This window comes from Strix aluco, chromosome 2 (assembly GCF_031877795.1).
Source record: "Strix aluco isolate bStrAlu1 chromosome 2, bStrAlu1.hap1, whole genome shotgun sequence".
NCBI classification, from domain to species: Eukaryota; Metazoa; Chordata; class Aves; order Strigiformes; family Strigidae; genus Strix; species Strix aluco.
The window spans coordinates 34,608,272-34,635,440 of NC_133932.1; the positions used below are offsets into that span (position 1 = coordinate 34,608,272).

The window sequence follows — 27,169 nt, forward strand, 5'->3', positions numbered from 1 at the left end:
CCGGCCCCGCGCCGCCGCTCGCCAGCGGAGGGAGCCCGCGACCTGCCGCGCCCGCGCGGACACGTGACGAGGCGGCGCGTGGATGGGCCGCGAGAGCCGGGAGGCGCCGCTGCTCAGCGCGCGTGCGCAGGTGGCGGCTGGCGCGTGCACATTACGGCGTGGCGGGGGGGGGGGTGGAGGAGTGTGGTGCTCAACATGGCGGGGGGGTTGGCGCGCGAAAGGCTGCTGATGACGGGAGGCTTAGCTTTTCTTATACTTTTTTTTTTTTTTATATGTACGCTTATACATGTAGACCTTAACTGCTTTTTAGTGCTTGTTCTCCTGAGTGAATTCCACCTCAGTAGGTGGTAAGTTCCCCTGCCTCTTCACGGGCTGTGAAAGTGCCTCCCCAGCAGTGCTCCCCCTGACAAGGCTTGGTCTTTCACAGCGTCCTCCCCCTTGCCCATAAACAGGGTTTTCAAAATGCTCTGAGTGTCTCTGAGCAGCCACGTTAGCAGCAGGGTAAGTTGGCATTTGTTGGGCTCAGCTGTGCCAGGCCTGTAGTGACCCAGAGCCCCCGGACTCTGCCGCGTTGCTGCAGGGCAGGTGACACCTGGTGGGTTTTCATACAGCCTCCTGGCATCGCTGAGTGTCAGGGAATGACAACTTCAGCTCAAGAAACCGCAAGCCAAGAAACGGTGCTCACACTCAGCTGTGAAAGGAGGACCCAGGTACACGAAATAAAGGCCCAGCAGATAGAAGACTAATAACAACTTGTTTCCTCTCTGGACACCAGCACCTATTATTAAAAATCAATCAAACAAAAAAAAACCCTTGTGTTTTTTATTAATGGTACTTGTGGGGTATGGTTGAGTATGTTGCAGATCCAGGCAGTGAAATGGTGGCATTGACATCTGAAAGGAAGCAGCAACCACATAGAGCAATCTGCTTCATTTTACAGCTTCCAGTATTATGCTCTGACTGCTCATCTTGTTACAGCTTTACCAGTATGCTATCTTGGTGAACAAACAACACTAAAATGCATTGTTTCAGAGACATTTTCTATTCATTAGGTAATGGCTTTCTACATTTTTTAAAATTTCAAATTTGCTTTCTGTAAAAGATTTTGATTTGGAAGTTTCTGTGTATATTGTCTTTCTCCGCTGCATATTCACTTAATCACCTAAGAAAACAATTTGGTCAAATAATTGCAGTACAAATTGACCCGCTGTAATGAATGCAAATTTCAATTACTTTCTTCTGGCCAATCATGTTGCAGTGAGACGTTTCAGGGCTGCACAAGTTCTGTTTGTGACTTAAATTGTCACAGCCTCCTGACTAGAAGAAAAAATTCCAAAAACTTTGGCAAAAGAGAGAGAAATTTTATCATCTTACAAGAAATAGGATTCTTTCCTTGTGGTGGTTTGCTGTTCAAGTCACAGGTAGAAAATGTAGAACTGTTGAGTTTGCAAATCTAAGGAAGGCAGCCTACAGATACCCGGTAAGTGATGCTTAAGGCTGTTGTAGCAGGCACATCTCCTTAAACTGGAAGGTTCAAGACAGCATCTGTTCAACAGCACACAAGCCATTAATTCCATAGAAGTTTTAAGCAAACTTTGCAGATTTCCTTTTAAAATTGTTTTAGTGGTGTGAAAGGAAAGGCTTGTGTTTCTATTAATGTATCTTTTTATTTCTCATTGCCTGACTTCAAGGCATACAGATACTGCTCACTTCTGTGTTGGGATACATTAATTTTGTTTTTAGTAAAGAATGATGGTAGCATTGCAAGCTTGACAAACGTTAAGCAAAGGATTTCAGATACTATGATGAAAGGATTAGGCGGTTAAAGAGGATGGTGTAGGAACCAGTGCAGAATAAAATAACATCATATACATTGTATCTCTGTCACTACTTGTATTAAATTTCTTCAAAAGATAAAAAGGGTAGCACTTAAGGGGGGCACAATTCCAGTGTGTGCTAGCTATTAAAATACCCTTTATATATGCATCTAAGGATATGATCCATTACAAAGAATAGGTCTGTGGGAGTCACATGTGCAGGTTTTAAGTGGAGTGTTTCTGTTTACCTGTAGACCAAGAAAGCTGTTTTATTTTTACAAGTGTCTTTGAGATTCTTGTCAGAGGATATAAAATTGCTCTTAACATGAGAACTGAGCAGTGATCTCAGCTTTTTGATACCACATTGTAGCTGCTTTTTTTTTTTTTTTCCTAGGGTTGAATCCTATTCACATTGTAGGCCTGATTTGAGGGGAGGAATTGTTTTTGTTATTAGCTAAGGAAAAATGGAAAGGAGAATGGTCCATGCTGCTGAAGTCTGTGGGGAGGTCTGTTTTGAAGGGCGGGCAGCATTAAGGGGATCCTGCTGGGGATCCTCCCGTTAGATAGGATAAAAGCGGACAGGACAGCATGCAGGTCTGTCTGCTTCTTTCACCCTCCCACCCTTATCCTTGGCTTTAGGAGATCAGAAATCACTTGGATCTGAAGCAGGAGCTGAAGGAAGAACTTGAATCCATCTGGAGGACTCCCCAGCCTTTTGTGTGGACAAACAGCAGGCTCTGACACGGTAAGGGAAGACAATTCAAGTGACGCATCTCTCTCTGCAGCATTTCCTCTAGGACCAACTGTCTTACCAGCTTTCTTTTATCCAGTATGCTTTTGCATTGTTTTGTAAAAAATGTCTGTAGTGTCCTCACTATGATGTGGAATGGAAACGTGCATTTTTTTCCACAGGGTAGGAGGCACTGCTTGGTTTCACTCTCTTCCCAATCAGGAACTTTGATTTATTCTGTCTCAGAAAACTTCAGTGAATTGTGAAATTATATTTAAGGGAAAAAATAATTTTGCTTTTAAAAACACTTTGCTTTTTATTAATAACGGTTGGACTGTAGTGCCTAATGAAGCTTCATAGAGAGCGTGTTAATGTCTTTGTTACAGATACAGCAGTTGTAATCCTTTACTTTTAAGTTCATAGCAACTTCCTAGTGACTCCAGAAGTATTTGTCAAGTAGTGACAAAAGGAAAGACAAAGTCTGATGTGTTGGATACTTACACAGTCTAAAGACTTAGAAAAGTCTTTTGGGAGGAAGTCAGTCTGACGATTGATAGAGCATTAAGCACATGCTCTGTGTTTATACTCCTAGAGCACAACACCTAAACCGTAAATTTCATCTCTTATATAATCCACAGTGGTCTGTAGTCCCCAGGGACAGGCTAGTTGAAGTACTTACATTGTACTTGGACAATTTAATAATTATGAAAATAAATAGTTACATTTTGTTTTGTTGATATTAGGTTAAGACATCTTAATACTGTCTCAGGAACTCTAAACATGGTTATTGATTTATCACAGTTCTATGCACATCTTTTCTGAAATATTATACCTCAGGGTCACCGTTTAGCTTCTGTTTGCCTTTGGAAGCTATGCAATGAACTCAAACCAATTTCTTGTGAAAAGACTGCTGGCATGTTGCTTGCAAAGCTGGTGTTTTATGGTATCTTCAATTTATTATCTATTTCCTGGGTAAGGACTGGTTTATGCCATTAGCATCTTCCTTAAAGGTCATGCTCTGGAGTGTTTTTTCTTTCTGACATTTGTCCACATTCAGCACATATGGAAAAATTAAGTTTGCAGATGTGACCTATGCTTAAGTATGATAATATTTCGGAAATAAATCTAAACTAATTTGCCTAGAAATATTGTTGAGGAACTGTTTTAAATGTCAGCATGCGAAATTAGCAGTTGTTCTTTTATTGAGCATGCTGTTCTGCTGAAGTTGCCCTCTTAGCAATTGTTAAAGTATAAAATCTGTTCTGAAAACTGTCTTTGCCATTTATTACTGAAGATGTTTACACTAATAAAAGCTCCTAGATTGACCACAGTGTTCAGTTTGAAATATATTTGTCTGGTAAGTTACCTAGAGCATTTCCATGAAGCTTTGGGTCCTGTTCCGAGTAATTGTATAAAGGACTCAATGAGACCTAGTCATGACAAGATTATTTCAGCCTGGATACTTAAGAGAGGAAATCTTGACCATGCTGAAACAAGTGCAAAAAATTCTCAGTGATTTCACAGTTGTCAGTATTTAAATCAAATGTGAATGATGCATCCATCCAGTGACACTACTGGCACAGTCACTTTGTTCAGATGTCTTATAGATACCTTTCTAATACAAATTGGATTGATATTACTTACCAGTTATAAATGAGAGATATAATTTATATATTTTTGTTTATTTTCACATGTGTTTGTGAAATAAATAGATAGTACTATTTATGATGATTCTGGGTTTGCACAGGTTAATGGCTGATCGGGTGCTTGTGATTGGTGGTGGAGGGAGAGAGCACGCGCTGGCCTGGAAGTTGGCCCAGTCTCCACATGTGAAACATGTGTTTGTTGCTCCAGGAAATGCAGGAACAGCTGATAATGGAAAAATTTCAAATTCAGGTAAAAAGGGGGAAAAAATGAAATATTGTGCCAAACAGTAATATGGGTGTTGGAACTGAAACAAAGCTGACCACATTCGTATTGAGTCTGTAGGAGATAATTGCTCTTTTCTTTTAGTGGTACCACAAATTATTTAAGGCACATATTCTTTTCTGTATGTTTTGTTTCTAAATTTTAGAACTGCCTAGTAAAGCATCATACTATATCTTTTTAGACTAACTTCTTAAGATAGTGAGGCTTATACCAGACTGTGTGTTTCTATACCTCATCTCTTTCCTCCCATTGTTATGCTTGAATTTATTGACCAATTTCAGTGAAACTTAACAGAGAAATAGAAGGCTTAAAGTTATTAACTTCTGGATAGAAACTTCTCTGATGTCTGTCCAGGCTGCTCAGCTAAATTTAGCTACATCATGCACTGGCATTGAGTAAATCTTTGCTCAAATGTTGGAATTGAGTTTCCTTGTGAACTTACAGTTTTATTTTTTAAAGTTTTTATTCTGTTACGATAAGCAGCTTTAAAAAGTTTATATTGATTACATATAGCAAATAAAATACATTTAATAAGTTAGCAGATGTGCAAAAACAGTGGTGCAAATTGGAAATGTTCACTGTTCCTTCTGGATTCTGTTGTTATTAAATTGTTTGTTTTATTTTGCCCTTCATGGGCTGTTTCATTATTTTAATCATACCTCTTAGGGGGATGGAACAATGACATTCTCATCTCCTATCTCTTATTTAGGCTTTACAGTGGTAACTTAATTGTATTCCCTTTTCCTTTTCAGCTGTATTAGTAAGCAATCACACTATTGTTACACAGTTCTGCAAAGATCATAACATTGGACTTGTGTTAGTTGGAGAAGAAGCTCTTTTGGCAGCTGGTAAGGCTGAAATAAATTAACTTGACAGTAAAAATCAGCACCTTGATTCTTCTTTAAAAGGACCTCTTTTGGCTCTTAGGACACACACTGACTTAAACTGAAGAGTAAAAAAATTTGGATTATCTTGTAACTGTAAATTGTACTCACTTAAAACATTTGGCTTCATAGCTGTATGCTGCTTTTTGTATGTTAGAAATCAGCAGGGGAAGTCATGCAGGATGAAGAATCAGGAACAGTTACATGTACTCTTGTGTCTTCTGTTCTGCTGTCCTTTATATAAAGAATTTTCTTGCAATAGTCCTAACATTGTTGCTGTATGCAACAATGCCCAGAGCATCACATGCATTTATTGTAATGTGGTACAGTAAGACCTCCATGTCTTAAATAGTGAATAGATGTACCAGACAGTCCTGACAGTAGTCATGGGGTGGTAACTGTGACAGTGCTTAGTAATGTAAAGAGCTAAAGACCTTTTAAAACTAACTGATGAAACAGATTAGTGGATATGCATAACCTTATTTTAAGGATGAATTAGCTGTTTGAGACAAGGAAAAGTGTAACAGAGTGCCGGAATTGTTCTCTGGTTTTCTTTTTGTCAAAATGACTTGCTGTTTCTGAAGAGGTGTCTTGCTTCTTTTGCTATTTGTGATAATTAGGGATTGTTGATGACTTAAGAGCAGCAGGAGTTAGGTGTTTTGGACCATCTGCAAAAGCAGCCCAGCTGGCATCCAACACCAGCTTTGCCAAAGCCTTTCTGGATCGACATGGGATCCCAACAGCAAGATGGAAGGCCTTCACCAATCCCCAGGAAGCTTGTAGGTTTATTATCAGGTAAATATTTTGATACTGGAAACTCCTCTGTCAGGTCATTTATGCATTTGGCCTTCACCCATGATAGTTACCTAGAACTTGGTAACTTTTCAACTGTTGTTCTTCTCAAGTAGCTACTGAATGAATTAGTTTTGTACAGACAGATGGTGAAGGTGTAGGGAACTTAGGCTGATTTTTCTGTTCACAGATCACAGCTCTTCTTCCCTTTGATCAGCTCTTCAGGATGTTAGTTAACCTTTTAAAAGACAAAGAGATTTTGACAGAGAGAAATATTTCAGTAAATCTTTCTGTAAGGGTAAGAATCGTTTCTACACAGATACCAGGAAAATGCTATCTGTGGAGCGATTTGAGAGGTACTGGTCAAATACTCATAACTTAAGGAGTATACTCTTATTTCTTCAAGGCTAGACAGCATCTCTCTTGCAGGGAGAGAGAAATGTAACTGCATATTTTGCGACAGCTTTGAGTGGTAATGCCTCTGAAGTCATTGGGGAACCTTTGGGAGAGTAACTTACCACTGTGGCTATTTTGGTCCAGTCTCACAGCAGCTGCTGTGTTCAGCTACACTGGTCTGTGGCTGTGTGTCAGTTTCACAGACTTCTTGTCTTTGCTATCAATGCTACATCTGGTATAATCTTGTGAAACTTTTTTTTTTTTTAAATAAAAACAACCTTTTCGCTGACTTTGCTCTGTAACAGCATTTAGTCTGTACTACTGCCATGTAGAGAAACAGACCAACAACTTGTATGTCTGTAAGCATGCCTAAGACTCAAAAAGGAAAACTGTATCTCAGGTTAGCACACTGAGATGTGGAGAAAGGGAGCTTTGTGTGAGCCTGCTTTGACTGCTTGCATAAATCAAGGGTTGAGATTTATCCTAATATAAATCGTAATGTGGAAAGGAGAAATGAGATGTTGTTTCAGAAAACAGGCCATTAGTGTGTAGAATCAGCTCTTCAAAAGGAACATTTTATTTGACTGTCCACAAGCTGGAGAGAGGTGAATGGATAAAGTGTAGTTAAAATATGTTAACGTTATGGTTTTGTTCTATTTTTTCTTCTAGATTTAGTTTGTGTTTAAGAGTAAGTGGAGCAATTCTGGGGATACAGTGTTAATACACTAGTTCTAACATATCCTTCATGTGCAAGACCTAACTCAGCCTTAACCTCACTACCCTAAACAGAACTTCCACAGTGGTTTATAGGATTATGTACTATAATCAGGTGTTATAAAACTATAAATTCATCTTTCCAAATCTATGACAGGAATAAAATAGTAATCCAACTCAGGGAAAAGAGGAAGAAACTGTGAGGTCTTAAAGTTCATTGACTTGTCCAAGGATGTACACTGAGTTGGTGTCAGAACCAACAACAGAATTAATGGATTTCTGGTTCACAGTTCTGTGCTGAGGGCTTAGAAGAGTCCATTCACCTCCATGACAGGATGGGCAATGTGTTTTTCTCATGTGTTATTCTTCAACTGTTCAGAAAAAAAGGAAGAATATGGGAGGCATTCAACTTAAAGATGATAATTTCACTGGATGCAGTAGGGATGCCCGAATCTCACTTCTGCTTTCATTTAAAGCACAGACTTTCCTGCACGAGTTGTACGGGCAAGGGGCCCTGCTGCTAGAAAAGAAGTGACTATTGCAGCCAGCAAAGAGGAAGCCTGCAGAGCTGTCCAAGAGATTATGCAGGTGGATAAATCTTCAATTAATCAGTGGGAATCCAATTCTTGATGTTCTGTAGCCTGTGAGTTTGTAATTTCAGCCACAGGGAGCAAGTATTTTCAGGAGAAACTTGCCCATTTGACTAAGGAATTTCTCTGAGGATCATCCTCAAATTTCTCATGTTTGCCCCAGACAGTGGGCGGTGAGCAGGGCTTTGTAGAGTTGGTGACTGAACTCTTGTTCCAGCACTGAGTCCTGCTGCCCTGCCCCTCCAACTTTTTCATTTTTGGTTGGCTCTCGGGGTCTGATAAGGTGCATTTCAGTGTCTCTTCCTTATCTCCAAATGAGATTCTGTTGGCTTTGCTCAACATACCAGAGTTCAAGCAAGCTAGTACTTTTCATATACATTGTTTTTTTCCTGTTAAAAGAAAATAAAGAGAGGGTTTAGGCAGTAGATGTCATGTTTGCTAACTGGAGAAATGTTTTTTTGTACAGGACAGAATGTTTGGAGAGATGGTTGTTATTGAAGAACTTCTTCAAGGGGAAGAACTTTCTGTATGTGATCAATGGTGTGGTTATGTGCTTTTATTCTTTGGTATTATTGCTATTGTCTATGTGTAAACACAAGTTTATTGTTTCAAAGAGTTGTTTTATTTATTTTACTTACATAAATAAATATGCAATCTAAGCAATCTGATGTCATACTAATCAGTGTATGTTGTCAGTAGAATTTTCTTCTACATTAGCCATAAAATTGCAATTATGGTGATCTTTTTAGGTGGAAAATTATCTTTTTTCCGAATATGACCTCAAACGTGTTTGTATGGACTTTGTCTTGGTAATTCTTGTTACATCAGTAGTTTTGTGCTAATATTTAGTGCCTGTTTTAGCACTTTCCTAACCATGGGTTACTACTTGGTGGCAGGATAAAACTTAAGTATGCATATTATATGCCACATGAAAACTCAAAATGAGTTCTTTGTGCAAGGTTTGTCCTGCACTGAGAATACCTCACACTCATTCAGGCCCCAGATCTGCAAACACACAGGTTTATCCTGAAACATGTGAGTAATTCAGTCAAGTCAGTGAAGACTATTCACATGCCTTAAGGTAAGCGTATGTCCACATGACTGATAGGTCAAGATCTAATTCATCAGAAAGGAATTGTTATGAGGGCCACCATTTCTCTTGATTATCTGAAAAATGAGAAAGATAGCTCAGTGAATCCTCAGGTCAATGGGCCCGCAGCAGAATAAATGGATCCTATTGCTTTCTATCTTTGATTCTTAAATTTTCTTGGCAGAACTGAACCTCAGCGTATTAAGTTCCCTTAGGACAGGACACTATCACTGTTTCTGTGTTGTGTGCATCTCTTAACAGTGCTTGTGCTTCACGGATGGTGTCACTGTTGCCTCAATGCCCCCAGCACAGGCTCACAAACGATTATTGGATGGTGACCAGGGTCCGAACACTGGAGGGATGGGAGCCTATTGCCCGGTTCCTCAGGTATAGCAGTCCTCCCCCTCAGCCTGCAATAAGGCTGATCACATCTGTGGTTAATATATCTCCTTTAGGATCCAATCTTGTTTCTATCACATAGGCCAGATTTCTTTTGGAATTGATTGACACTTTGCTTGTGTAACTGCAATACAGGGCTCAAACTTCAGTAGTCCTTCTTTAGGATTTAATGAGCCAGTCTTTGAGGAATGATCTCTCTTTCACCATTTCCATTATTCCTAAACTTGGTGTTTCTCTGCTCCTATTAGCATCACTTGGAATGTCCCTGCAGAATTTCCCACATGCCTGGAGTCTTTGTGTCTTGAACATAACCTTGGGTTTCTTCTTGTTGATTCCTAAAGCTGACTGCATTGTTCTAAATATGCTGCTCAAGTACATTATTAGTGTGTTTTTCTATAAGTACAGAAACAATCTTACTGTGGACAGCCTGGGTTGCCAGTGTCTCAAACCTCCTTAAAATTGGCCTTCTAAAGAAAGAAAAAACAAAAAATCTTGGGAGACAGAGAATCAGTATATTTGCCCTTCAGGCAGCAGCACCCTAATGAAAGGAGTGCACTGGCTGGGGGTGGGAGAGCAGAAAACAGAGGCGTTTACTTACCCTAGTCCTTCCAGGTCCTATGAGCTAGTCCAGCAAATGTCATCCCTGTCTCAATCAGTTTGATGTTGATCGTCAGGTTCCAGAAGTTCTTCTAGAGAAAATCAATGACGCTATCCTTCAACATGTTGTTGATAGTATGAGACAAGAAGGAACAGCATATGTAGGTAAGTAAGCTTTCGACTGTAAACCAAGGTAAAGTCATATCCAGGTTAGTTTCATTGTTAGAGATTGGTTTTGAATTCCAAATAATACTTGTTTAAAAAAAACAGTAGTTAATTTTTCATGCAATGTTAAGCCTTGCTGGTTTAGTTTATAGCTCTTCCTTTGGCGAGAGGAACTTTTGTCATTTCTCCATAAAACATACTGCGTTTTTATGAAATATTTTTTATTAAAACAAATGCAACCAGACTCTTTGTAGTTCAGGGTATACTATATAGTTAAGTTCAGTTATACTGTTCACTCCTATATACAACAATGTAAGTTTTCTTAAGATCTTTGTCTTAAGGCTGTTTTGAAAAAGGAAGGTGATGCTCAGAGCTGCCGCTTAATGCCAATGGCTGCTCTTGGTACTGAAGACTCGAGATCACATACACGTAAAGAGTTGGTTTCCAGTCTGCGATGTATTCTCTGCTATTTGGTAGCTTTTTTACAATACCCAAAGAATGTAGTGGATGTTGAGCATTTTCATGATGATGCTGGAGGACTTGATGCTTTGTGGGGTTTAAAATTTAACACTTGTTATTCTCTGGGGATTGGTTTTCTGATTAAACAATGAAAGGCCTGCATTAGATCATCATATGCATATATGTGCGTTGCAGTAGAAATTGCCCAATACCAACTTCAATAAATTTTTGTTTGTTAGTAGCAGTAGCGAACTTTGGTTTGGTATTTTTGCCCAAAATGCAGTTATACATCTATATTTATGCATAACAATAGTGCACTTAATGGTAAGAGAATCACAAGGTCTGCACAATGAATGGGGTTTTATGGGAACTGGTTTTTTTGTTCTATCAGTTCCTTGTGATCTGCCACTGCTTGCCACTTTGTTGGTTATTGTGGAATTATTATGACTTGCATTTAAGTGCTTGCAGAATCCCTGCTCCTAATTCCTTATGATTTGCAGAAATGCATCCCACATTCCAAAATACTATGTTGCATTTAAAGGAGTTCTTGCAAAACGAACATTTAAATTAATTTGCTTGGCTGTGTTCTTTCTGTTCAGGTGTGCTGCAAACAGGTTTAATGCTTACCAAAGATGGTGTGAAAATTTTAAACCTTAAATGTCAGTTTGGTGACCCTCAGTGCCAGGTGAGTGAAAGATACTGTAAACTTAAATATGCTCCATTCTTTTACCTCTACCTGTTCTAGCTTACCTCTAGAGAAATTTGAATGCTATATTTGGATTTATGTCTTCCCCTGAACATGCAGATCTGAATACGAATGTCTTAGACAAAGTATGAGGTAACTTAAAATTTTGGCTAGTCAGTTTCTGTGAATTATGAGTTAAAGACTTTAAGTTAGAGAGCTGATCCTCAGATTTTGTTTTTCTGGATAGAAGAAGAATGGGAGGGGCCTAAATTCATGTTCCTTCTACATAATCCCACATCTCATGTTTGTGAATTTATGACTGTTGCAAAAAGATGCTGCAAACTAATGCTCACCTATAGTTTCCAAGTCTACTGGTGTAGGGAAATACAATATTTTCAGTTTGACAGGTACAGATTTTACTCTATTAATTGAATTTTCCCTAAGTTGAATTTCAACAAGTCAGCAAAATGAAAGTTAACTTCTATTGCTATGAAAATTTTCTGCAGGTGATTCTTCCACTGCTTAAAAATGATTTTTATGAAGTGATTCAAGCAACAATTGATGGCAAACTCTGCAGCTTCATGCCAGCCTGGTCAGAAAATAGTACAGCTGTCTGTGTGGTCATGGCAAGTCCGGGATACCCAGGAGACTATGACAAAGGCATGGAGGTAACAGGTAACCGCAGCAGGTTGTTTACTATTTAATTGCAGCATAGAACCTCAGTAGGTATACATTTACTTCTTCTCCCAGAGATCTGTACAACTTTCCTCCATCCCATCCCCTCACACCCTATCAGAGTCTGCCTTCATCCGTCACTCGTCTTTGCGCAAGGGAGAGCTGTTCAGTAGGAAGTTTTAACTAGAGTGTCCAGAGTAGCACAGGGGCTAAATGTTTAAAGTTACATCATTCTATAAAGCTCTGCCTGTAGCTGGTTGCTGAGTTAAGAAGATGATGGGGAATTACGTCCTCCTGGAACAACTCTGGTGTGTCCACATGGAATACTTCCACAAACAGTGCTGGAAACGTGGACCACAATGTTGTCAGCACATGATTGCTTTTTCCTGGCTTTGCTCCCTTGCCAGGAGGTCACATTATCTTAGCTAATGCCTGACCAGGTGATAAGGGTGAGACTTGAGGACCTATGGTCTTTAAAATAGGAACAGTGCATGCCTCCACCATCAAGTGTGGTTCCTTCCCTTGTGCCAGCCAGCCAGGGTCATTGCTGTGTAATACTAGTATAAGGACCTCTTCTTCACAGGGCTTAAAGGGTTTTTGGAAAGGTGGGCATGTGGGCTTTAGATCAATATTAATTTTCTGTGTTAAAATTCTTATGTTTTCATATCTCATTCAGATTTTTTTAAATGTTTAAAAAGCAGAGGGAACTGTTGCAGAACTATTTCCTCCCCCCTCAGCTACTGCCCTGCCAGTCCAACACTACGCCTTGTGTAAAGCAACCCAGACAACTGATCTTGTATCAAGGCCACCTTATTTTTGTCAGAACTCCAGTTACCCTACATCACCCAGGGAGAAGGTCATGTTATATTGCAATTTCCCTGTCAAGATTTCTGCTGTCATGTTCTCACCCACACTCCTCTTTCACTTCCCTCACTGTATTTATTTAGGTTTTGTCAGTGATATTCTGGGGAACTCTGCATTTCTGTAACTGTAAAAATCCAAACCACATAACTGAATGAATCTGCTAGTGAGCTACCTTTCACTAGTCAGACTCAGGAACTTAACTTTTTTCAAGCTGATAATCATACCTTTAGAAGTGAGATGGTATGACGCGCTGCTTATTAATCACAAAAAAAGGACAGTCAAAACAATGAAATTCAATCCATTCTTTTATTATTGTACTCCAACTTCTGGAGTTTGTGGGGTTTATTAATTTTTTCCTATTTTTAACATTGATTCCAACATCTTAATGGCTTAGCAAACATTTTATTCTGGAGTGTTCCTTAAAACGTGATGGGAAGGAGTTAGGTTTCCATTGCAGCAAGGCCAGCTGGGGCTCAGCTTTGACCTTGTCAGGGCAGTGCTGTGGCAATGTAACACACTGTACCTTCAGCAAGTATAAAGGTCCTTTTTACTTGTTTATAAAATCTATCTAGCTGATAGCAAGGGGAAAACTGTGTTTTGTTTTGGGTTTTCCAGGTGATGGCAGCAGTTCCTCCTCTTCCCTTATCCTCTCGTCAAAATATGAATCTAAAAACCCCCTGAACAATTTTGCTTTCCTCTAACACGAGTGTACATGGAGCCAAATGAAAAGAACAAAATACATCATTTGTTTTAGCTGTTGAACAGCTACCTGCAAGTGTTTGTAGGGCATTGATTCCAGGTGTGGTGGCATGTTGTGTGGGGTGGGCATGGCAGAATAGCTAGGGGAGTGCTGAGGTAACATTAGCATTAATGGTTTAATGTCAAGGAAAGGAGAGAATCTGGGCAGTAAACTGCTATGAACTGTGATTTCATACAGGAAAGCCCAGCATGAATTATTCACAATTGCAATATACAGCACATCTTTGCCCTGGCGTACTGTAGTTATATGTCCTGTTGTGGCTCCTGGATCCCTTATTTTTGTCCTGTATGATCTATGTCCTTACTGGATGTCTCAGAAGGGACTCTTAGGGCCAGTGGAGTGGGATACCCTTCACTGATAATGCTGGTTCTCAGAAGAAAGGTAAGGTGGGAAGTTTTATTGTTGTTCTCCCTTGACTGAAAAAAGGACTTCAATCTTCACTGCTTTGCCAACATAGCATGTGATTTAAAATACTCAGAAAATTCCTTTTGCTTTTGTAGGTCTGCTGCAAGCCAAAGAGTTAGGGCTGCAGGTGTTCCATGCTGGCACAACGCTGAAGGATAGCAGAGTGGTGACAAGTGGTGGCAGAGTCCTCTCCATTACTGCTGTTAAGGAGGACCTGATGAAAGCACTGGCAGAAGCCAACAGGGGTGTAGCGGCCATACATTTCAAGGGTGCCACTTACAGGAAGGACATTGGCCATCGGGGTGTACGTCTTCTCAAACAGTCTCTGTATGTAAGCAAAGGCACTAGCAGAAAGAGATGCTAGTCCAGAGTTTTCTATCTATTGTTCCCATTTGTGTGATGAATGATGGTCTATGCAGAAAATGTCACTACTGCTGCTAGCATGTCCTTTACTCTCTGCAGGGGTCTAATATACAAAGAGAGACATGTGGAAGCTGTAACCAGTGATGTTTTCTTTCACCAGCCAGAAACATCAATTGTAAGTGGTACCAGATCAGGTAAGACTGGGAGAATCTTTGAATTTCCTCAGTACATTGAATGGAACAGAACTCTTTTTTTCCCAGGAGGTGAGCAATGCATTCTTGGCATTGAAATTGAGCTGAGAAGCTGGGCTGAGGTCATCACAAAGAGAGAAAACTCTCATTTGTTTCTCATCACTCCTCTTTTGCTTAATTAAAAAATAGTTGGCTTACCATGGAGATGATTGCACTTTTTCAAGGTTAGTCTAGTGAGCAGAATAACTCCTGGATTAATGGAATGGTTTTGTACATCACTGGACAGAAGTGATCCTACCAGCTGTAAATATGACTACAACTTCCAAACAGTTATTAGAGTGTCGCTAACAATCACCAGACTTCTTATTTGGTCTTCAGACTATGTCCTTTACTCTTAGCAGTGATCTGCTGAGGAAAATTCCTTATTGATTTTTTTTTCCGCTTAGAAAAAAAGCAGCTACATAAAGAAAAAAGGTGAGCTGTTAACAGTTGGGAATGTTTAACCTTTGCTATACACAATCCGTAGGACACAAATACAGAATAATGAAGATCTGTTTACAACACTATGAAGTGTGTGAGTTTGGGGTCCATGCTTCATAAAGCTGTGCATGTTTCTGTCAGTGGATGGAGTGCTGTCTTCTCCAAGAAATCATAATTTGCAGTACTTGCCTTGGTGACTGTTTGGGGTCTTTTTATTTCCCTTAAAAATGTTTCTTGACGTATTTGTACTTGGCAGGCAGTCATTCAGAAGTAGGCGGCTTTGCTGGTTTCTTTGACTTGAAAGCATCTGGTTATGATGATCCTATCTTGGTATCTCAAACTAAAGGCCTTGGACCTAAACTGCAGGTAACTTGCAACTTGACTGTAGCAAAGCTTATGTTATCTCCCGAGACCATTTTAAATGCCACAGCCAGTTGCACCATCTGTACCCTTCTGAACATTATAAATACATCTCAAGTCCACTGCAATGGTCATCTGAACTTTGTAGATGATCATTTGAGCAAGGTCTGTGCATATATTATGGAGAATGTGGAGGCTCTGGATATTTTGTGATGAAATGATAATAAACCAAAAAATTTAGCTGAGCACTTAAGGAACTAAGAACCAGAATTTCTGCTATAGGATAGAGGGTCCGTTGGCTTTGAGAAAGGTCAGTGCATAGGAGTACAGGGGAGTGTTGAAATGATAACTGTCAGCTTAATTGTATGCAGAGAGGTAGCACGATTACCTCTGTCAGGGCACTGAGGAAAGGAAGGTTGGAGGAGATAAACATTAAAGGGGAAGAGAAGCCAATAGATAAAGAATGCTAATTACACAAGAACACAGGATAAGTTGAGTCAGGAATATATTTATATATTGAATCAGAAGGTAGCTTTCAGCCATCAGAGGAGTGGAGGTCTGAAGCTGCCTTTCACTGGTCAGGCACAGGAACTTATTTCAAGTTGGTGTTTATACCTTTAGTAATGGGATGATATGGTGTGGCTTCCTGCAACAGCATGAGACTGAACATAATAGTCCAGAGTGTCTTTTGCAGTCTTACATCCCTGGACACCTCTGAGCATGAAAAAGTGATTGGTGCTGGCTCTTGTGAATCTTTGTTCCAACTGCCTGGCAGAGAGACGTTCCCAACTGTGTTTACACAGACTGTTCCCAAGACTCTTCCTTGGCCAAAAAAAGTTGGCCGACGTCTATATGAATTGTTACTAGATCAGTGGGAGGGAGATGTTATAATGCAACAAAGGACATGGGATGACTGGTTTCCATAGCACTTCTAAATCCACCAGCCGGTGAAAGAAATCAAGCTTGTAATCCAAACACAGACTTTGTTTAGGTGCTGATCTGTTACCATTTTGAAGCCAGTGATAGTATTTATCTGTATTTTTCCCTTGCCCATATTTCTGTACTGAGCTTTTCTGCACAGGTATAACTACACTGATAGAGCTGTGTCAGTAAAAGGTAGTTACCTTGAAAATTCATCCATACATATGCAATCTTTGTCCTATTTCAAACCCTGAAGCAGTAACTGACAAGGACGAGTTGCACCGTGTGAGCTGGTGCTGCACATCTCCATCAGCACGTGGCACAAGCGGAACCGCTGTGGTGTATCACTGGCAGTGTAGAAACTTCTGCTTGTAATAAGTAGTGTAAATATCACCACTTTGTAGAAGCCAAGATATCTGAATCAGGTTTCATTACTTGTAGGATGCAAACACCTTGATAACTTTTTAAAAACCAAATAGCAGCCTTCCTGAGGGAAGTATTATTGTTTTGTGAAAGACCTGTCTTTCAAGGGAGCCTACAGACCAGGCCCACATTATTGTCCGTGACATGAGAAAGCTGAGATCAAAAGACTCCTTGGGGAGGGTGGGAGTGAAGAATCTCATTCCCTGTGGACTTGGAGAAGAAGAAGAAAACCACTTACTAAATTGTTTCAGTTTTGCTGCATAGCCCAGTGAAATTAGTAGGCAAAAGTAAAGCAGAACACACAGTGATGTTTGAGCAACATGACCTAATTTTTGGAAATTGCTAGGATGTTCTATAGGTTGAATAGCCTGAGCATTTGTAAGTGCTTTCAGATACCCCTTATTCTTGATTTGACATAATATTCCAAAAAGCAAACAAACAGTCCAAAATGACAATTTCTGGGTAGCTGGAGCTAGAATTTGAATTAATGTTTCAAAACCCAAATTTTTTTTTTCTTTTGTCTGCAAGAAAATGAGCTGGTTTCTCTTGATTTAAACTAGATGATGCACCAGGTTATCTTCTGCATGTATGTTCTATAGTGATTCTTTTCAGGGAAGAGAAGATTTCTGCTTATTTGACTGATTAATACCTGAGTTTTGCCTATTTCTTGTCACCACTGATTGTTCCCACCATGTTTTGCAGATAGCACAAGTATGTAAAAGGCATGACACCATAGGTCAGGACCTGGTTGCCATGTGTGTCAATGACATCTTGGCTCAAGGAGCAGAGCCCCTCTTCTTCCTCAGTTATTTTGCCTGTGGCAAACTTGATGTTGAAGTGACTGAAACAATCAAAGAAGGAATAGCTGAAGCTTGCAGAAATGCAGGATGTGCTTACCTGGGTATGAACACTCCTCTCCTTTGAGATTTGAAGATTCTGATGTTGAAACGATTACTAGTGAAATAGGCTTTGTTGGCAGAGATGGTATGTGGCATTAGAACTGTTGGTTTCTGTTTGGTGGAAAAAAACAGTCAAGTATTTGGGCTTAAACTCTTCCTTATCTGTAAAATGTGGGTCAGCACAGAGGGATGCTTTTTACTATTAATGCATCTGGATCCTAATTCTTGCTTATTTATCCTTGTACAAAGGAGAGCAAAACTGGATGCCTCACATTCCTGAAGTGTTAATATGTTTTCATTCCCTCTGTGATACTCAGTCATAAGCAGGGAGGTGCCAGATAAGTAGCATGAACTGAAAAAAAAGAAGTTTCTTCTTTCAGTAACTTCATGAAGATTTGTTTTGTTGAAGTCTTGAGGTGAGGTAAGAAACCAAGAAGGATTTTTAAAATGTATCTGAATGCGCTTCTTAGGCTGCATGTCTCTGCAGCTATCCTGGATACATTGCTTATTTTCAGAGATGCTATAGATTTAAAGTCAACAATAAAACACACTTAGAGCTAGTGCTGACTGTTTTCTCTCTCCACTTAGGCAGGGAGATGACTGAGGTGACTGGCATGTATTCTTCTGGAGAGTATGACCTGGCTGGCTTTGTGGTTGGTGCAGTGGAGCGAGGACAGATGCTTCTGCGGCTGCAGAGAGCTGATGAGGAGGATGCGCTTATTGGATTGGCCTCTTCCAGGATTCATGGCCGTGGCTTTAGCATCATAAGGAAGATTCTCTTAATGTCCTCCTTACACTACTCCTCGCCAGCACCTGGCAGTTGTGGTGACAAGACTCTAGGTACAATATCTTTCTTTGCAAAAGCAAACCTGCGAATGAATTGTGTTCAGACATTCTCATAACTAGGTGCTGCCAAGGGTTGTTTACTTTAGGATGAGTTAGGGTTAGTCTTTGAGGTACGTACGTGGGCTTGCATCCACAGTTTTGGAAGAGTGAGCCAGCACTTTTTGCTACTTCCCACAGTTGTCTGCCACAAAGAGCAGAAGGGAACATGTTCAGAGAAGCATTCCCACTAAACACCTCATAACCTTTTAAACAAATTGATTGAACTGACACTTTTGTTCGCAGGAGATGTATTGCTGGCCCCAGCAAAAATGTACAGTCCATCTTTGCTGCCTGTCCTTCGCTCAGGGCATGTGAAGGCTTTTGCCTTCATTGCTGAGGAGGGGTTGCTGGAAGGCATCTCCAGAATCCTGCCAGAACATGTCAGCGCTGTCTTAGGTAAGTACTGGAAAGATGACTGTGTTTGACAAAATTTATATACAGCATGGATGTGGCTTTTCAGCTTCAGTTATAGAGCTACTCAGAAATGCATGTGTGTACGTAGTTGGAGACTGAATGACCTGAAGTCAATGCTTTTCCAAAGAGCCTACCAAAAGCATTCCTGTTTCAAGTAATCATCAGCTGATGAGCACCACTCTCTCCTTGGAGAAAGGAAATTTAAGGAGAGTTTGAAGTCAGCTCATCTCTAGGACAAAAGGTGTTTGAGAAGACTGCATGTTCTGCAAGATACCTCTCCATACTAAACATTTTGACCAAACAGTGAAGCTTGTTGCAAGAATTGATTTGCATGACTTGCTCCACAGTACATGTGTACACACACACACACACACATATTTAATGCAGTTTTATGGTAGGTGGTAGCTTCCCCACAACAGATTAGCATTTGACATCTGCAAGTAAGGTAGAACCTTCTCTGTTGAAGCCAAAATTGGGCAAAATATTCAAAAGTTCAAAATATTAAAGAAAACCATATTAATGCAAGTCCAAAAATATTGTGGCGATGGGGAGGGGGGAAGGAAGGTGTCTGTATGTCTGTCTGTATTTCTCTAGAATGAAATGAGAAAGGAAAGAAGTAAACACAGCTTACAAAGGTGGTGCCTAGCTTTCTTGCCAGTGCCTGGAACCACAGACAAGGTAACAAGCCTAAGGGATTGTTAGTTTTCTAGAGATGGCAAGGCTGCACCATCAAGCTTTCCACAGACAACCTAAGGCCATGTCTATGTGAGTAGGATCGTTGTGAAAGCCTATCCATGCTTCCCATCCTTGGTGTAAAGCACTCAGCCCTGTTCCAGTCTGCCCATCAATACAACTAAGTAGACACTCTTATACTAATTATTGATTCTTTGAAACAGAAAACCAGGATCTGCTTAAGTAGTCCAAAAAAGCCAGAAGATGATTTGTCCCACAGCTCCTTTATGTCTTACAGAAGAGATGTAAGTCATCTGTAGCTTTTTCCTTCTGGCTGATGAGGGATGAATACATTTTAATTCGTTATCATTTCCTACATATTCTCCTTAGAGAGCCTAGAGAAGACTTGGGTTGCACAAATTATGGCTAGAAACCTCTAGCCAAGAAGCACCTATAAAGTTAACTGGAAGTTGGGTCTGTGTCCTCCTCGGACAGTATTCTTAGAATAGCAAGAATTAGACTCTATCAGGTCTTGTAATATACCATTGTATATAATAAAAGATGTCTAGCAAACATTTGTGCTGACCATATACAAATTTCAATCATTTTCAGATGCTCTCAGTTGGAAGATTCCTGAAATCTTTTGCTGGCTTTACAAAGAGGGAAACCTCTCTGAAGAGGAGATGGCTCAGATGTTTAATTGTGGCATCGGTGCAGTCTTGGTTGTGCAGAAGGAGCTGGCTCAGCATGTTCTCAAGGACATACAGAGATGTGAGGAAGCTTGGCTGATTGGGAAAGTTGTTGCCCCTTGTCACACAGGTTAGCAGGTGTCCTAATGGGAAATGAAGACACTCACAAGAAGTTAACAGAGTATGGATTGATTCAAAGTGTAACAGATTCATCTGTCTCACTTCAGAGGGGTTTCCACTTAGGGATGTGCTATTTAATTTTAAAGCTGATAGAGCATAAGTTGTTTTAGAGTAGATTCTGTGAAGTGCTGAGCATCTCCTGGGAGGCAACACTTGTCCTCAGTTCTGTAGGCACTGAGGAGACTCCCTATTGCAAAGTTTGTGTGGTTCACATCTTTTTCCTGTTGTTTCACTAGGCTGGAGGCTACTTGACACCTTCGCATCTAGATTTCATTATTAAATACAATGAGAATTGAATGGCTTGTTTTCAGAGTGACAGTACTTGAATAATGTCTTACCTAGGTACCTGCTTGAAACTTGAGTGAATCCCTCTAATGACTGTCTGTAAGGACTGAAACATTAGTTGATTATGTTTTACCACAATCGTGTTAATCAACGACCTCCTTTCCAACCCCTTCCTACTCACATAGATCCTGTGTAAAGACTGAGGATAGGCCACAGCTGTGTATAGTCATATGTGATGACATGTCCATTGATTGACATACAGCAAGACATGAGCCAAAATCCCTCTGGAAACCAAACAGCTTGGGGAGCAGGTTGGGAAGCCAAAATGCAACCTCAGTTCTGTCAGCATAATTTTAGTGTAATTTTGCAACATGAGAGAAAAAGGAAGGCAGGTATAAAAGATGGGGATAATCTTTGAAAAGACCATGCCATACCTAGGCCTTTGTAAACAATTCTGTGAGTGAGTAACACAAGAGAGATCAACACAACTGGTGTGAGTTGGTTTGTTCAAGTAGTACATGCTTTTGTAGTTCAGTAGTGCCAACATAAATTAATTGCTGATAGGTTTTCTCTTAACTGAAATTTACGGTTAACAAACTATGCAAAATAAATTTAAATGGAAAAGTAAAATCTAAGGTATTTTAACATTTTCCTCACATATTTGGAGGAGGTTCTCACGTTGAAGTCGAGAATCTTCTAGAAGCTCTGCAGCTGAGCAGCTCCCAGCATCTGCTGAATAACACTGTTGTTGAGAGTCCACACCAACCCAGAAAGAACAAAGTTAAAGTAGCTGTTCTCATCTCTGGAACAGGTGAGCTTTCATTTATTATCACACAGAGAAATGTCCTTACAAAGGAGAGGCTGAATTCAGCCCCGATACCTTGCCTTTTTTGGTAGAGTCTACGGAGCCTTCTAAAACTAAGGTTGCATTTAGACTGGAAGTCAAGAAGTTGTACTGCTTAACAAACGAGCTTTATTGGCACACAGATTCCTTAGTCCTCTTCTATTTGTGCAGTTGTTGAAAACGAGACTTTTTTGTTCTATAAACAGGACTGAGAGCCAATTCTCAGTGACATAGGTGCTCATCTATTTCATGAATGTTTGCTCTCTCTTCATTTGAGGCACAAACCTTGCTGCGCTCATCAGTTATGCAAAAGAGCCAGGCAGTTGTGCTCAAGTTGTCCTTGTCATCTCCAACAAGTCTGGTGTGGAAGAACTACGAAATGCAGCTCGGGCTGGAATTCCCACCAGGGTAAAGACACCTGTTTCCTTTCCTTTTTATCACCAACTCACAGCTACTGAATTCGTAGGTCCTTATGAAATGCTTGATGAGCATTCATGTTTCACTTTTGTTTACTATGGATAAGTGGATGTAGCACAAAGCTGTCAAAGTTCATCAGCAGAGAGAGAGCTGAAAGCTGTATGGGCAGCACTCACTGGAGGCTGTGAGTCTCTCCCGTCTCTTCAGTAAGTGCTGCAGTCTGGAGTTAGGAAAGGACTTAAAAACTGCAAGTGCTTTGATGATTTGGGTCTGAGACTGTGGCCCATACAGCTTCAAGCTTTAGCTGAAATCAGTAAGACCTCAGGCTCTGCAAAACGCATAGGCATGTTGTGTCCTTGGCTCATCCCTTCTTAGAAAGACCTTTGTCTCATGTGCTCAGTCCCTCTACACCACGTTACCCACATTTCTCTTTTCACAGTTGGCTTCTCTTTGTGTGGATTTTCTACACATCCTGTGTGGTACAGCCAGTGTTAGCTAGCAAGTGATTGGGGTGTTCCCAGGAACGTTTATAGGAATGTGAAAAATCACAAACATCGTGAATAATGTACCAACTTACAACCTTTTAAATCCTTGCACATCCTGGAATGAATCCAGTTTGCTTTCTCTTTGTTGCCCAAGTAGCTGCTCTCATTCATACAAAGTTATTTCCTTGATATGGCTTTTGATGTGTTTTAATGTTTTAGGTGATTGATCATAAGTTATATGGGAGTCGCTCTGAATTTGACAGCACGATTGACCGAGTTCTTGAAGAATTCGCTGTTGAACTAATATGTCTTTCAGGATTTATGAGAATTTTGTCCAGTCCTTTTCTCAGAAAATGGAAAGGTAAGAAATTGTAAGTGTAAAAGAAAAATTGAAATATGGATGCTTGGTCTCACCAGAATGACACAGTCATAGTTCTTCGTCCTTTGATTAAATCTCCAACAGCCTCGCTGACACTGAGGTTTGCATGTAAATCAGTGGGGCTGCCCTACACTTTCATTCATTCCAGCCAGTGGGACTGTGCTGGGATTCTGACTGTGTGTTGGCAGAGAAATGCCTTATGCTGGCATAATGAATAACAGAGGGGCAAAATCAGGGTCATGGAGTTCCTTCTGGGAAGGAGAAATGCCTGCGGAGCAGGCAGGAGTTTGGTTCTGTCTGCAGTAGGGGACAGGTAGCATAACTGTGTCATTTGTCAAGGAGCTGCACTGCAGAGTTGTGCTGAACTTGCTCCCTGCAGTTGTCACTCAGAAGAACATGGGAGAGAGACTGATTTCTCAGTTCGTCTCCTCCTGTGCTGCCCAGAGGGCTGCACAGTGTAGCACTAGTCTGTACCGTGGGCTGGAAATACAGCTGTTACAGACCCCCGAGTGCGTGTGTCTGCTGTGGGGCAGAGCTTTCTTTAGACACGTTCCAGGCCCGCAGAGGAGGGAACGCACACTCCTCTTTCCTTCTGGCTCTGGGCGCCAAGTGCCAGCTCCTGAGGCCTTCCTCAGAAGTTACTTGCTCACTATGCGGATTGCACTTGGACAGGCTCCTTTGGGAATGATATTTCCTATGAAAATCACTTCCATCTGTGCAGTGGCTTTGCACGAGGCTGCAGTGTGAAGTCCTCTGCTTCCAAGCCCCTCATCTGCAGCAGGAGGGCGGCTCACCTGGGAGGGGAGAGACTTACCGCTCTGTCTGTCCATCCATGGATGCAAAAGCAAATGAGGTCCTTGGCCTTAACTGAAAGGTGCTTGCCTGGCTACTGCCGCAGCCTGCACACCATCACCTGGGTTCCTGGGAGAGCAGTATTTCCTCAGATCAGGGCAGCGCTTCCTCAGATTTCCTTAGAGATTGTAACACCATGTAGATGTTTTGCTTTTTAACTTGAATCTGAACATGCCCTGTTAACATTCTGACTGCAGCTGAGACCGTTTAAACTCCTGAGTGGTGCTCAATGCTGCTGTTTGGAACTGCTGATCACATCTCACTTTTATTTTTAAAGGAAATTCAGTTCAAATTGATTTTCTTTTTTTCTCCTCTCACACTGATGCCCAGGAAAAATTTTGAATGCTTCCCCATCGCTTTTCCCACCAGTCAGGGATGGAAATGCCCATCAGCAAGCCCTGCAAAGTGGATTCAAAGTCACAGGCTGCACTGTGCATTTTGTCCTGGTAAGTGTCCTCTTGCCTAACATTGAGTAAGTTATGAAAAGGAATTTGCTTTTTTCTTTTCTTTCTGAAGGCAGAAACAGGAAGAGGTAACAGGAATGTGTGGAAGTCTTGGGATTGTTACCAGTAAAAACAGAAGGATGTGGGGGTTACATTGCATTTGTGGTTTCTTGAGGCGCTGTCTTCTTTGTTCATATTATGAGGTGTTTTTTTCAGTTTCTCCTACTCTCAGCAAACTGCCCTCTGAATCTTCTAGCCCATGTGTCTCTCCCGCTGTACCCCCGATGTAATGTAGGTACCCCTAATGGAGGTGGCAAGCCTCTCTAGATGTATGTTAAGCCTCCTGCACACAGCTACACATGTGCTCACTGAGATGTCTCATGAGACTTTCTCTGCCCCATCCGCATTGTCCATAACCTTCCTGACACTGTTCACCAGCCTCTTCTAAAAGACTCCCAATATCCCCATTTTAGGAGGAATCTAGTCCGAAAGCGGTGATCCACCAGGAGCCAGTATCTGTGAAGGCAGACGACACTGAGGAGACACTGTCAGAAAGGGTTAAAGAAGCCGAGTGTCGGGCTTTTCCCATCGCCCTGCAGCTGGTGGCCAGTGGAGCAGTGCAGTTAGGAGCTGATGGTAAAACCTACTGGAAACAAGAGAGCCAGAGTCTGTGTCTTCAAGAAGAGAAGAGAGACTGCACATCCTCTCCTGTGGCTCTGGAGCCTCAAGAAAACGATGTGGTGTAGCCAGGTTAATGAGTGGCTTGCTCTCTGTTCATCTTTCCCTCCTCTTCCCTGCCCTTTATGTGCTTCTCTTCAACTGCAGGCATATCAGTGTCGCGGGTTTCCATTCTGAGCCCTGATCCTTTTTCCTTAGCTTGCAGCTTTAGTTACACTCCTTTTGCAAAATTGGCGGTGGAGGCCAAGCTATCATTTCAGATTTTGAATTTCTTTGTTCTGTTTTTTCATCTGTAAAGGAGATACTGTGTTACAAAGTAATGAGGAGGCTTAAGCTGTAAAAATGGCCTAGTGCTTCTGAGGGAAATTAATTCTTCTGAGGGATCAGTTTTTGCTGGCTGCATCACATTGCAGAGCACCAAGGGCTTCACAAAGCAACCGCAGACAGGAACCGTGCTGCTGTCAGAGGGTGACCAGCTCCTGTTGGATGGAAGAGGCCAGACATGTCGGGACAGAGCAGAAGTGAGGCCCAGCCTGGCATGGTGTGGATTTGGGGGTGAGCAAGCATTAGGGACGATGCAGAGTTCTGTGGGAGGCGGCAAGAGCCTTCAAGGACCTCATCCTTGTGAGCCCCACCACCATGGCAGCACCTCAGGGTACAGAGGAGAAGAGGATATGCAAACGTGCACCAGTGTGAGAGCCAGTGTCTAGTGAGCTGCCAAGCAGAAGATCCAAAGGCCAACAAGGCAGGGAACTTTTAAAAGGGGAAGAAAAAAAAAAAAAGAAAAAAGAAACAAACTCCCCTTCACAGATTATTTGTCAATACAGTGTAATAGTGGCTACTGAACATACATCTAGACGCTTTCCCCTGCTCCTTGAAAAGGGGCAGTGCATTGACATTCCCAGAATTTCATATTAAAACATTTGGATCTTGAGGGATGAAAATTTGATTAGAGGGACTAGAAACACCAGATTTCAGGCATTTTTCTTCCTTCATCCTTGAAATCAGCAGAACAAAAACAAGACTTCCTCAGCTTAACTTGCAGTTGCAGAAAAATCTCAATTTTCTTTGTTGACTGAATCATTGGATTGGTCCAGAGAGTCACTGCTGTTAAATAAAACCTTTTTCTGTGGGAAGCTTATTTTATATCTACCAGAATAATAACTTGCATGTAAGTAACAAATCAGGGGAAGAAAAGTAGCAAAGAAGCTACTTGAACAAACTAGAAAAGAAGTAGCCAGAGCTGAATTTTCCAGAGGAGGGATCACTAGTAGCCATTACATGCAGTGAAAAAAATGTATTTTTGTTTTGGTATTACATGTACTGTACTAGTAAGGGACATACTGTACATCTCGCTCTTGGCTGTATTGGGCTGTTTGAAAGCATGAGTCAGCTCCAGTTAAAAAGTCCAGATTTTTCCTTTTTTTTTTTTTTTTTAAAAAATGTGTAGCTAGTGGTGTTTCAGTAGTTAGGGAGGGGAGAAAAATTCAGTTCCCTCCTGTAAGCTCTGCCATTTATGTACAGAAATCTGTATTTGTCTCTTGCATTTCAACAACTGCAACAAGTAACGTGTATTTTTCATCATCTGGGAGAAATAGGAAGAACTGCAACAAGACAAGATTCACAGCTGTTTGGTATATGTAGATAATTTTTATGATAAACACATTGCTTAGTTTGCTTTCAGTCTGTTGTAACCGTATAGTAACTTCCTGTTGTATATTTGAATTGCATAGCACGCGTGACTGAATGTTCCAAACTTAACAAATAAAATGTTAAAGAGGATAGGGTGCTAGTTATTCTGCTCTGATCAGTCTCCAGACGATCACCATGGTATCGAACAACTCTTTCTGTAATTTTGTGTTCCTGGCATCCCTCTGAGATTGGGTGTGGTGACAGTCTATTAATCTATTTATTCTTTTTACAGAGTGGTAATTGAAGCAAAGCCATCCAAGATCCAGTTCACAATGAAATTTCTTTTTACGCATTTGTAGAAATACAGACGGGTGTCTAAATCCCATCTGTCATCAGCCTTAGATGGCAAAATATCCGAGTCTTGCTCAAGCTGTCTGTGATGGAATGGAGTATTGGATTTGGAGCACTCAGGTCTTCTGCTGTCAGCCTTTCTGGCAGCAATCAAACGCTTTTATCAATAATGTTCTATTTATTAACTGTAGAGGTAGTGATTTCCCCCCTTGTACCCTTACTTCTTCTAACATGCGCGTTAAATTAAGTACAATTTCTTTTGACTTGTAAATTGTTTACTTTGTCACGGCTAAGGCACTGAACTTGCGCGGGCTGAACCCCTGCCAGCACTGGACGCTCCCCCGCATCTTTTGCATTCTCACTGAGACAGGCTGG

General features: G+C 41.0%; 1 protein-coding gene across 3 annotated transcripts; it reads left to right on the forward strand.

Annotated features, from left to right (window-relative positions):
* On the forward strand, window positions 1-26,593 carry LOC141919191 (trifunctional purine biosynthetic protein adenosine-3-like). 3 transcript variants are annotated; one of them, XM_074814260.1, is made up of 23 exons: window positions 1-130; window positions 2,457-2,562; window positions 4,295-4,443; window positions 5,229-5,324; window positions 5,981-6,155; window positions 7,739-7,850; window positions 8,319-8,378; window positions 9,204-9,329; window positions 10,016-10,103; window positions 11,162-11,247; window positions 11,754-11,922; window positions 14,047-14,278; window positions 14,414-14,508; window positions 15,242-15,351; window positions 17,392-17,590; window positions 18,177-18,428; window positions 18,717-18,869; window positions 20,172-20,378; window positions 21,381-21,524; window positions 21,835-21,965; window positions 22,679-22,820; window positions 24,021-24,136; window positions 24,607-26,593. In XM_074814260.1, exons 3-23 carry the CDS (start codon window positions 4,299-4,301, stop codon window positions 24,877-24,879), a joined length of 3,111 nt encoding a protein of 1,036 aa, XP_074670361.1. In that variant the 5' UTR covers window positions 1-130; window positions 2,457-2,562; window positions 4,295-4,298; the 3' UTR covers window positions 24,880-26,593. The 3 variants fall into 3 exon arrangements, with proteins under 3 accessions (XP_074670361.1, XP_074670362.1, XP_074670363.1); XM_074814261.1 differs by lacking the exons at window positions 17,392-17,590; window positions 18,177-18,428; window positions 18,717-18,869; ... (4 more) ...; window positions 24,021-24,136; window positions 24,607-26,593 and having other exon boundaries at window positions 14,414-14,729; window positions 15,242-15,304; XM_074814262.1 differs by lacking the exons at window positions 15,242-15,351; window positions 17,392-17,590; window positions 18,177-18,428; ... (5 more) ...; window positions 24,021-24,136; window positions 24,607-26,593 and having other exon boundaries at window positions 14,047-14,282; window positions 14,414-14,609.
* Window positions 26,594-27,169: the final 576 nt, after the last annotated feature.